Source organism: Boleophthalmus pectinirostris, unplaced genomic scaffold, assembly GCF_026225935.1.
Source record: "Boleophthalmus pectinirostris isolate CB_2022bp ecotype Guang Dong unplaced genomic scaffold, ASM2622593v1 HiC_scaffold_16, whole genome shotgun sequence".
Taxonomy (NCBI): domain Eukaryota; kingdom Metazoa; phylum Chordata; class Actinopteri; order Gobiiformes; family Gobiidae; genus Boleophthalmus; species Boleophthalmus pectinirostris.
Genome location: NW_026571095.1, coordinates 131,460 through 143,213, shown reverse-complemented (window position 1 = coordinate 143,213; position 11,754 = coordinate 131,460). Strand labels below are relative to the sequence as shown.

Sequence of the window (11,754 nt, the reverse complement as noted above, 5' to 3'; positions counted from 1 at the left end):
GAGTGTGAGTAAAATATTCTTTGGGAAATATGATGAAGAAATTGAAATGATGGGGTAACATAACGTCTAATTGTTCAGTCATTCTGTAATATTGAAAAACAGGGACAAATTTAGGTTGGATACAAGAGCATAGAAGTTATTTTGGTTGAACTAAAATAACTTTTGTCCAGTTGATGAATTGAATTTCTCCTTTTGCTGTGGATTCTACCTAGCCAGGTTGGCGCCACCTAGTGCCTCCGCTCTATTTCATTTCTCTCCAGCAACTTGGTCAAGAATCAAAATACACTAGATCAGGGGTGCTCAATACGTCGATCCGATCTACCAGTCGATCACCAAGGTCGTGTGGGTAGATCGCCGTGTCTCGTCTCGGACTCGCGTTTGGACTCGGTCTTGTCTCTCACTCGAGGTCTGACACTCAACAAGTGTGATCATATTTCATTACGGCCGCTGCTGTTGGTAATAAACTTGTAGCGGGTGCAGGAGCGTGTGGGGCGTCTCAGTGCAGCCTGTGCGCTCATTTGAAACCCGCGGAGACTCTACGGCACATCACAAACACACACGCTCCCTATGCACGGCTCGTCTGCAACAGCGTGTGCCCTCGTGTACCAGCGTGCATCACAGGGCAGGTTCAACTTCCTAAACATCCTACCTGTCCATCTGCCTCACGTCAGCACGCCGCCCCTCGCCTTTTCACGCTCTCGCTCCTTCCTGCGTACAGCGAACACAAGCCCCTCCCACAGTGCGGCTGATTAGAAGAGCAAGACCAAACGTGAAGCAAAAACCAGTCTAAATTTGTGTTCCAGTGTGTTGGCACAAAGCAGGTCTACAGCATAGAGCGGATCTACAGAACAGACCTACTGCCACATTTTGGCTGAAGTTTGTCTAAACAAAAGTGCACAAATGCATCTGTGTTTGTCACGATGTGCGTTTGGTTTGGTAAACGTGCAGAGGCTGGTAAATATCACTGCAAAACCAGAAAAGAATGAAACTCCAGTTTGGAACTTTAAAAAACAGGTTTAAAAATCTTACCTACTTCCTTCACTTTTTTCACAGTTTTGTGTAAAGTGCCAGAGGAAGTTCTCTTAAAGAAGGGGTTCTCAAACTGTGGGTGAGGGTCCAAAAAAGGGGCACAGAGTGTGTTACAGTGCAGTTTGCTTGACTTTGTATTAGGTAGACCTTTATGACTTGGTCATTTTGTAAGTAGCTCGCATGCTGAAAAAGTGTGAGCACCCCTGGTCTAGATGGTTCGCAAAAACCCTGGAAGTGCAAGTTCGGGCACCAGCCAATCAGCAAAGAGCCATATATTCAGTGTTATCAGCGATTCCCGAGATCGAGGATTTAAAGCCGGAATAAAGAGAATGTTTGGTGAATTTTATCAAGGGGAAAGACATTATTGTTCTTCTTCTTACGGGATTTGGGAAAAGCTTAATATACCAGTTAGCCCCGTCAGCGGCGCATTACATACGTGACGACCAAATAGCAGCGATTGGTTAAATGACAAAAAGTACCCGTCTACTGTCGAGGGAACGACACTGTGAGGTCAGATGGTTTCCACAAAGTAAAACTGGCTGATGAATCAGATAGACATTAGTGTCATACTTCATCTTCCAGAAATACACAGCAAAAAGTGCAATTTCAAAGTGTTTCGAATAATCAGCATTCACTTGAACAGCATTCAAACTTTGTCAGCTCAACAGGGATGGACTTAAAGGCAGTCAGTCCATCCATCAGTCCATCAATTGTCAGTAGAGTCCAGCTGCGAACAGTACACGAGTAGGGCTCTGTTTGGGAGGTGCACTTGTGGTGATAGTCGCTCTTTTTCTGCAGCAACTCATTATAAGACAAGTTTAACTGAAGATGAAGCCAAGTAAGTTCCTGTTGAAAAGTTTTTCAGAGTTTGGTGCGCAGCGGCTTCACTCATGCCTGCACAAGGCGACATCTTTCGGTGCTGCCCTGTCCTGCCGCTTTCTCAGTTTAGGCTCCTGGCACCACTAATAACATCACTCTATTGCAGCCAATGAAAAAGCGGAATGGGTAATCCTGTCGTCATATCACTCTGTACATCTCAGAATGTGTAATAAACAAAATGTGAACTAAAACATGTTCAATATACAGCGCTGGGGGAAAAAAAGACCATTGCAAAATGATCAATTTTCTTTATTTTACAACTTACAGGTATGTGAGTAAATTTATTTATTTTTTGTTTCATTCTGTAAACTACTTCCAACATTTCTCCCCAATTCCAAATAAAATTATTGTTATTTAGAGCGTTGTTCAAATGTTCAAAATAACAAAAAAGATGCAATGTTTTCAGACCTCAAATAATGTGAAGAAAACAAGATCATATTCATTTTAAAACAACAATGCTAATGTTTTAACTTAGGAAGAGTTCAGAAAATCAATATTTGATGGAATAACCCTGATGACCATCCATCTTCTTCTTGATCAATTCCAGAGGTTTTCAGTGGGTTCAGGTCTGGAGATTGGGCTGGACATGACAGGTTGATCTGCTGGTCCTTCATCCACACCTTGATTGACCTAGATGTTTGGTATTGAGCATTGTCCTGCTGGAAAAACACAGTCCTCAGAGTTGAGGAACATTGTCAGAGCAGAAGGAAAGCAAGGTCTCTTCATTTTTTTCCAGAGATGTATAATATAATATATACTATAATGCTTTTTATTAAAATAAAATGGCAAATATTGGTAGTGACTATTTTGTCTTCCCTAAATATTGGTTGTGACATGTCCCCACCGTTCCTATGCAAACCTACACCCTTGATAATATTGTTGTGTCATTGGGCAAGGCTCTATACATGTTTCCTCTGTAAATTAGTTAAACTTGATGAGTGATGGTTGAAGGCCATAGGTGCAAGAATGGTAGCCATGTGTCCTGCAGTCCCCAGGGCATCTGTGGCTACCAAACTGACTTGAGCGGCTATGGCTGTATGAAAAATGTGTAACTTTTCTGGTGGAGGGTCTGTTAAATACTCTTCTCCATGGAGATATTATTGCTGGAACGTTTCACAGTATGGCATTAAACCTTTTTACCTTCACAGAGACCAAACTAGACCATGTTACAAGTCAGATCTGTGGAGAGGCGACGCTGCTCACAGTCAGAATCCCTGTTTTTTGAGGTATTTTTGAGCTCTAAAACAAATTGTAATTGAATAAATGTAAGGTAGAGCTGTTTAATGTCACACTGTGGAACATTCCAGGCAGAGCAGTGACGTATCCATAGAAACAAGCAGGTGACGGACCCCTAACCAAAAAGTTACATACAGTAGTGCACCTGTAAGAATGATTCAGGCTTCATAACTAGTTCAATAATACCTACTTTTGTGGTGAAACCTGTTGTCTCCATGGCGACGTGTGTGTCTAATGCCATACTGTGGAACATTCCAGATAAAGTGGTACTATAGCATTTAATTTGTGGTCTAGCTTTTCTATTAGCTCAGGCAAAGTCGACCCAAAGAGCGATAATATTAAAACGAAGTCCTTGTTCTCTTCTCTCGCCATAAGTTACAATGCAAATCAATAGAGTCTTATTATTCCTTATGGCGCCTCTGTTACAAGAGTACAACTTGTCTTTTCTGTTTCCCTTCGCACTCATCAAATTCCACACAGCCTCCCTCTCTCCCTCCTCTCTTTCACTCCCTCTCTCGCTCTTCTCGGTTTATTCAAATACACTCGATGCACAGACATAATAAAGTAGACAGTAAAACGACTATACGGGCAATAAAGGTAGTCCACAAATCAGCGGGACTGGAGACGGGGGGGGCGGGGGGGGTCCGGACAGGTCGATGCGGCGTCCGGGGACTTCGCAGCTCGATGTAAAGCGGTGAAGAGAACAGCTCAGAGCGTGGTCAATGGAGTTCTACTTAAAGCTGCATCGTGTAACTTTGCCGGCGAAGCGTCCGTCAAACGCTTTTCTCCGTGGAGTTGTTGTCGCTACGGAGGCCGAGAGTTGTCGCAACAAACGCAAACGCCGCAACAAATACAAATGCGACAACACAACAAAAAAAGCCACAACACAACAAAAAGCCAGAACAAACCAAAAAAAGCCACAGTGGAAATGACCGCGGGACTCTATTTTAATGCAAACGCCGCAACAAATACAAACACCACAACACAAATGTAAATGCCGCAACACATGAAAAAGCCACAACACATGAAAAAGCCGCAACACACAAAAAAGCCACAACACACTAAAAAGCCACAACACACTAAAAAGCCACAACACATTAAAAAGCCACAACACATGAAAAAGCCACAACACACGAAAAAGCCGCAACAAACCAAAAAGCCACAACACATTAAAAAGCCACAACACATGAAAAAGCCACAAACACATGAAAAAGCCACAACACACCAAAAAGCCGCAACACACCAAAAAAGCCGCAACACACAAAACAACACATAAAAAGCCACAACACATAAAAAAGCTACAACACATTAAAAAGCCACACATATCAAAAGCCACAACACATTCAAAAAGCCACAACACATAAAAAAGCTACAACACATTAAAAAGCCACAACATATCAAAAAGCCACAACACATCAAAAAGCCACAATAGAAGTGACCACGGGACACTTTTCACGTTGTAGTTCTTCTTCACTTGCCGCTTGATCCGCTTGGTCCGTTGGAAAATAGAGTCCCGCGGTCACTTCCGTTGTGGCTTTTTGATATGTTGTGACTTTTTAATGTGTTGTGGCATTTGCATTTGTGTTGTGGTGTTTGTATTTGCTGCGGTGTTTGCGTTTGTTGTGACCCGTCTCGGCTTCCGTATATTGCTTTGTCTGGAATGTTTCACAGTATGGCATTAAAGCTTTCTATCTTCATGAACAAACCAGACCAAGTTACAGGTCAGATCTGTGGAGAGGCGGCACGGCTCACAGTCAGAATGTCTGTTTTTTTAGGTATTTTTGAGCTATAAAACCACCTGTAAATGAATAAATGTAAAGTAGAGCTGTTTAATGTCACACTGTGGAACGTTCCAGACAGAGCAATGACGTATCCATAGAAACAAGAAGGTGACAGACTCCCATCCATTAGGTTAGGTTAGGTTCGGTTGCTTTATTTATACCTGTAGGTAAATTTGTTTTGCAGATTTGAGAGGCTGGTCCCACATTTCACATTTCATTCATCCACATAAAAAAGTAGAATTACAAATAAAGTGTTACTGTGCTTCAGTGCAGAATGCTTTTGTACCATAAATAATTCATTCATTCATCACGCTTGGCTAAAAATCACAGTAAAAGTGAAACATATAAAAAACATAATTTCCCAAGACAAACGTACTAAAATTGATAGATAAACAGATTACAGTTTATTCATAAGTACAATAGCAGCTGGAACGGAGCTCCTTTTAAAAAGATTCGTTCCAGATCTTAGGACTAAAAGCCTCCACCAGAGGGAATTTTGAGTTTAGAGGACGCTGCTCGTCTTTGATAATCCTCTGGGACGTCCGCTGTAAGTGTCTTGAGTACAGAGAGTCCAGACTGCTCTGAGGATGGACGAGCAACTCACTCGCCCATTTAACCAACTGATTCAGGGAGTTCTTCTTTTTTCGCAGAGACGTGCCCAAACCATGACACTAATGAAAAAGTTAAAACTGATTCCATAAACGTTTTATAGAACAGTGTCATTATGGTTCTGTCTACACAATAGGGCAATTTCCTCAGACAATTGAAGGCGCTGGAGCCTCTTTTACACACAGAAATAAAGTTATCGTCAAAGCTCAATTTAGATTCAGTGAGTGTTCCAAGATACTTATAGGTCTCCAGGTCTCCACACCCAACTGACCGCCCCTTTATAAATGGGACGTCATTCTGAGAAGCACTTTTCCGAAAGCCAATAATCATATCCATCATTCAGCAAGAAGAGCTGAAGAACCACCAAACAAATAGCAAGCAAATGAGCACTTACAGATGAGTAAGTGGTCCCAAACTCAACAGTTACCAAAGTTCATATAGACAATATATAGAACCAGTGGTAGAAAAAGTACTCCATTTTGTTACTTCAAAAAAAGTAGTTAGAAAAAAGGATCACATTTAAAATCTACTCAAGTAAAAGTATTAAAGTACTAATTTAAAAATGCACTTAAAAACCAAAAAATAAAAGCATTCCGTACTTCTTTTAAGGCTTTTAAATGTTGGGATTTTGGTACAGATTTGAATGAATTTTCTTCAACAGAAACGTTTTTTGAACCAAACTATAATGAAAAATACTTCTACTTTCAGTCCTGTATAAGTAGTTGAGCATAAAGTAAAAAGTACAGACAGCTAAATGTTTTTATGTATTCGTTTCTAGGACATTAAATTCGATCTCGAAAGCCTTGTAGATTGGACTCTAACCCTGTGTTGTTGTGTGTTGTGTTTCAGCGTGGAGTGTGCGTTTCTCCCAGGAGCCTGCGGATCAGTCGGTGGTCCTCGGGGAGCGGGTGGTCCTGTCCTGTGTGGTCTTCAACTACAGCGGCATCGTGCAGTGGACCAAGGACGGCCTGGCACTGGGCATCGGGGAGGGGCTCCGAGGTGAGGCTGGAAATACTGCAGTACACGCACGTTTACTTCATATTTACTGTCATATTTACTGTCAACTATACGGTCTTGTACTGTTAGGGCTGCGCAGTTAAAGGGTTCATATGACACTATTTTCTGATCTATGTTCTCTGTACACAGCAACAAGTGGAGTGTTAAAATTTACTCACACAGAATTAATTTGAACATTTTCTCAGGGTTTATATGAGTCCAATCTGTTTTAAAGTTAATTTAATATTTCTCAAAATGTTAATTAAGTAACACTGGACCAAAGTTCCTGTTTAACCTCGAAATCGAGAGTTATATTAACATTCTGAGAGTTATCCTGATTATCCTGATTTTGTTTTATTTTTACACTTTATTTTAGTTAATTTAAGATGAAATTGATGTAAAACTGGTTCAAACTGGTCTTGTCTCACGGGAGTTTGACGTGGTGGGTGGGAGGAGCCAAATGAACACTACGGGAAGCTGAATTAACACTAAGAGAAGTTAAATTAACACTAAAGGAAGTTGAATGAACACTAGGGGAAGCTGAATTAATACTAGGGGAAGTTGAATGAACACTAAAGAAAGTTAAATTAACACTAAAGAAAGTTAAATTAACACTAAGGAAGTTAAATAACACTAGGGAATTTGAATTAACACTAGGGGAATGAACACTAAAGAAAGTTAAATAACACTAAAGAAAGTTAAATTAACACTAAAGGAAGTTGAATGAACACTAGGGGAAGTTGAATTAACACTAGGGGAAGTTGAATGAACACTAAAGAAAGTTAAATTAACACTAAAGAAAGTTAAATTAACACTAAAGGAAGTTAAATTAACACTAAGGGAAGTTGAATTAACACTAGGGGAAGTTGAATTAACACTAGGGGAAGTTGAATGAACACTAAAGAAAGTTAAATTAACACTAGGGGAAGTTAAATTAACACTAGTAGAAGTTGAATTAACACTAGGGAATTAACTTCAACCAAATCAACTATAACCCCAACTCAAACCCATTTAACTTTCGAATAGTGAAAATAACACTTTTTGTCTTAAAAAACAACTACGAAATATTTCACCCTGAAATTTTCACCCTTCAGTTTTTGCTGTGTAGTTTCCTCATCACAAACAGACCTGGAGTTGTGTTTTTTTTTTGTTTGTTTCATTCACACATGCATATTTAGGCTGACTTCTTCTCTCAAACAGAAAACACTCTCCGATCTCTACTGACCTAAAGGTAAAAGCAGCTTATGTTGAAAACTACCGCTTCATCACTTCACAAGGAGGAACAGAGGATTTCAGAACAGAGATCTAGACAGAATAATAAAGTGTTACTCAAACATGTGTGAATAAAACAAAACCCAACTCCAGGTCTGTTATAATATGACTTACAGCTCTCAAGAATCAATTTTGTGTAATATCAGACCTTTAACAGGAACTCTTAAAGGGATAGTTCAGATTTTTTGACATAAATCTCTATGTCATCTCATGGTGCTGAGAAAGTAGTTCGGCAAGTTGTGTGGGACTGTTACTAAAGCGTTTTTCTTCTCAAAGCAAATATGTGTTCAAAAGAGTGATACATTTGCATCACAAAACCATCGTCCCAAAAAAGTCAGATCTCATAATCGCTTGGCGCTATTTTCTCTCCGTACGTACACGGATCCATCACTTTCTTCAGTTGTTCGGGCAGTGTTTACATGCGCAGACGCCGCCACGCGAGAGAGCTAACGAGAGAGCTAGAGCCAGAAGTATATGAGCCTGGTTCACTTTGTTTACTGCTCGGAATGTTAGCGACAACATGTCTGATTATGACACCGACAATAAAAACATTGCCTTTACCACAAAGCCAAGGGAGATCTTTATGAACCCGAATATACTGATGCCGAATTTCACCAGATGGAGTTAGAACGAGCAGAGAGAGAGAGAAAAGACAGAGAAGTGGTACAAGTTGACGCTGGAGCCGTGAGAGACCGAGTGAGAGACAATCACCATCACGTCATTTATAAACTTGTATACAGGGAACATGGAGCCTCCACTGTGACTGAAGTATGGACTACTAACAGAAACATAGAATCATCCACACGTCCACGTAGCTGCTGCCAATAGTGTACGTGACATTTACAATAGTAATAACATCTGACCTATAAAGTTACGTTTTGTAGAAGCTTCACTGGTGATATGACACTGAGTGATTTACTGCACACAGAGTTTACAGCTGATTCTTGAGTCTGTTCTCTTGTAAACATAGCGGCACTTCTTCGTTCTTACCTGGTTTCGTTTCCACATTGAAGCCAAAGTTTCCTCAGCGCAAACTCCGTGACAGGAAAACAGTGAAATGTGTGTGGAGATTCAGCCAGATTTTTGTTGTTACAGCCTGGATAATCAAGAGTTCGCACCATTTTTTAGATATATTCATATGTATCTTATACAAGCTCATATACTTCTGGCTCTAGCTCTCTCGTTAGCTCTCTCGCGTGGCGGCGGTGTGCGCATGTAAACACTGCGAACAACTGAAGAAAGTGATGGATCGGTGCGCGGCTGTCACCTGGCGGCCGCGCGCAGTGGTACGTACGGAGAGAAAATAGCGCCAAGCAATTATGAGATCTGACTTTTTTGGCGACGATGGTTTTGTGATGCAAATGTATCACTCTTTTGAACACATATTGCTTTGAGAAGAAAACGCTTTAGTATACAGTCCCCACACAACTTGCCGAACTACTTTCCTCAGCACCATAACCGGCCAGTATCTCGGCTCACCGGACGCTTTCGGGGGGTAAGTCAGTGTGGATGCACGACACTGATGAGGGGATGACATACAGATTTATGTCAAAAATCTGAACTATCCTTTAAGTGTGTTAAATGTGCATGTACATATTTCCTTGAGTGACTTTTTCTGTCAAAGACGCCACCTGCTTTCATTTCCTCTACTAGTTCTATGTTGTCAAAAGTATCGAAAATCAGATACTAACTGATATTAAAACTAGTACTGAATCTAGATACTCATTTTTCGCATTGATAGGACAGAAATGAAGCTTTTCGGAATGTTTTAGAAGGACCTGGAGCTGCATCAGGACAAGCCTAAGAGCACATAGACTATTACACGCCTATAGACCAGTTTAGACCAGTTTTAGATCTGGTTTAGACCTGATCCACTATGAAACCTACCTGAACCACTGAGGAATTACACAGATATAAGGCCGCATGTGAAAAGAAAAGAAAGTACTATGATCTAATGCTGAAAATCACATTCTATTGTCTAAACTAAGAGTGTACTGAATCAGAATCATTTTAGTATCCTGACAGCACAGTGTTCTCTTCATTTTAGGCAAGCTGATGCACTTCCTTCTCTCTAAATTAATATAATCACTTAATGTTATTATTATTCCCTAATTAAGCAGAATACATACTGAGCTAATTCTGATCTTTGAGCTTTTAATTGGGTGCATGCGGTTTCCTCATCAAATACGTATCTGTCTATATTTCTGTATCCAGTTGTAGCTTAAAGGTCCCGTATTAAACAAAACTGACTCTTGTGAGCTTTAAATTGCGATTATAATGTTGTTACGTCCTCAAAAACAGACCTGGAGTTGTGTTTTGTTTCATGTTTAAGTAGTAACAGCTACTTTTTTTGTACCTTTAGTTCAGTAGAGATTGGAGATTCTAAGGCTGAATTCATCCAAATGATTCTAGTGAAGGTGTATGGAGTTTAAAAACACAGTGGAGCATTTTCTGTATTACCTCATGACATCACAAGGTGGAACTGAGTGTTTTATCTTTGAGAGAAGAACAAAACACAACTCCAGGTCTGTGTGTGATGAGGAAAATAGAGTAATACTAAGAAAGAGAGAGTGTATTTATATGAATGACGTGAGAGCTGATTGGCTGAGAGGTAAAAGCAGTAGGATGTGATTGGTTAACAATGATAGGCAGGTTACAGGAGGTATGGTTGAAAGCCACACTTCTTGGTTGATTTCTCACATAGCAGTTTCATTTGCTCAGTTCTTTTGTGGAGCGGTGACTTTGCGCTGCTGGGAATTCCTTTCATTTCTTAATGTGTGTGCTCCAGTCAATGTCAACTTCACCTTTTTTCCCTCTTTTGTCACTTAAGCATTTCACAACTGAAGAATGTCACTTTATACTTAGGTGAATGACTCTTCAAACATGTGGTATTTTTTCTGTCAAACAACACAAGAGCAATTCAGTACAAACAGAGCGGAAGTGAAAGGTGCACTGTGGGACTTTTCTCGAGTAGGGTCCAACATCTGATTGTCTCCATGGAGATGTTGTTATGTATGTTATGTATGGCATTTAATCAATTCATTTTGCATTCATTCACTTACAATCATTCATCCATCCATTTTCTTTCTTAGACCGTTGTGAGACAGGTTCGTTTTACCCTACTGATGTGTTGTTGCAGTAGTAATCCTGCTCAGTACGAGAAGAACTGCAGGTTCAGACATTTGGTGTATGTGCTTGACTGAGGAGCCAATGGTGTGAAGCTACCATCTGTGGGATTATGACTGAACGCCTCTAAATCACAATCCCGCCCAAACATAACGATACTGTAGCGTCACGGATCTTTGAGTGGTCCAGGATAGCCGGCCCATCTCACACCTCATGTTTGTGAAGAACCTGGTACTAAATAACTTGCAGACAATCCTGCGAGTTCATAGGGGCAGCAGTCTAACTAGGGACTCAAAGACCTCCTTCACCCCAAACACTTCCTCCAGCTCCTCTAGGCAGACCCTGAGGTGTTCCCAGGCCAGCCCAGAGACGTAGTCCCTCTAGTGTCCTGGATCTTTCTCGGGGCCTCCTTCTAGTGGGACATGCCCAGAACACCTCCAGAAGGAGGCATCCAAGAGGCATCCGGAACAGACGCCCGAGCCACCTCAGCTGCTCCTCTCGATGTGGAGAAGCAGCGGCTCTACTCCGAGCTCCTCCCGTATGATTGAGCTCCTCACCCTATCTCTAAGGGGGCACCCAGCCACCCTGCGTAGGAAACTCATTTGACAGAATAAGACACATACCTTCAATACAGAGGCCACGATATGATACATATCTTGATACTGTGAGCTTTCGATTTGATACAGTATATTTCAAACTGATTCAATATGATTCAGTAAAATATAAAGGCTAAATCATGGCTGTGATACTAAAAGTCTTTGTGAAAAAACTTCTCGTGCAAAGTTCATATGAAACACAAACATTTTACTCATCAAAACAGTGAAAA

The 11,754-nt window shown here is 40.8% G+C and overlaps 1 protein-coding gene across 1 annotated transcript in view; it reads left to right on the top strand.

The window, feature by feature from the left end:
• Positions 1 to 2,849: 2,849 nt before the first annotated feature.
• The window catches only part of kirrel1b (kirre like nephrin family adhesion molecule 1b), an 88,269-nt gene continuing 79,364 nt past the window's right edge, over positions 2,850 to 11,754 (top strand). Inside the window, 2 exon segments of the mRNA XM_055151876.1 lie at positions 2,850 to 2,943; positions 6,384 to 6,533. Coding sequence (XP_055007851.1) covers positions 2,850 to 2,943; positions 6,384 to 6,533 — 244 coding nt within the window.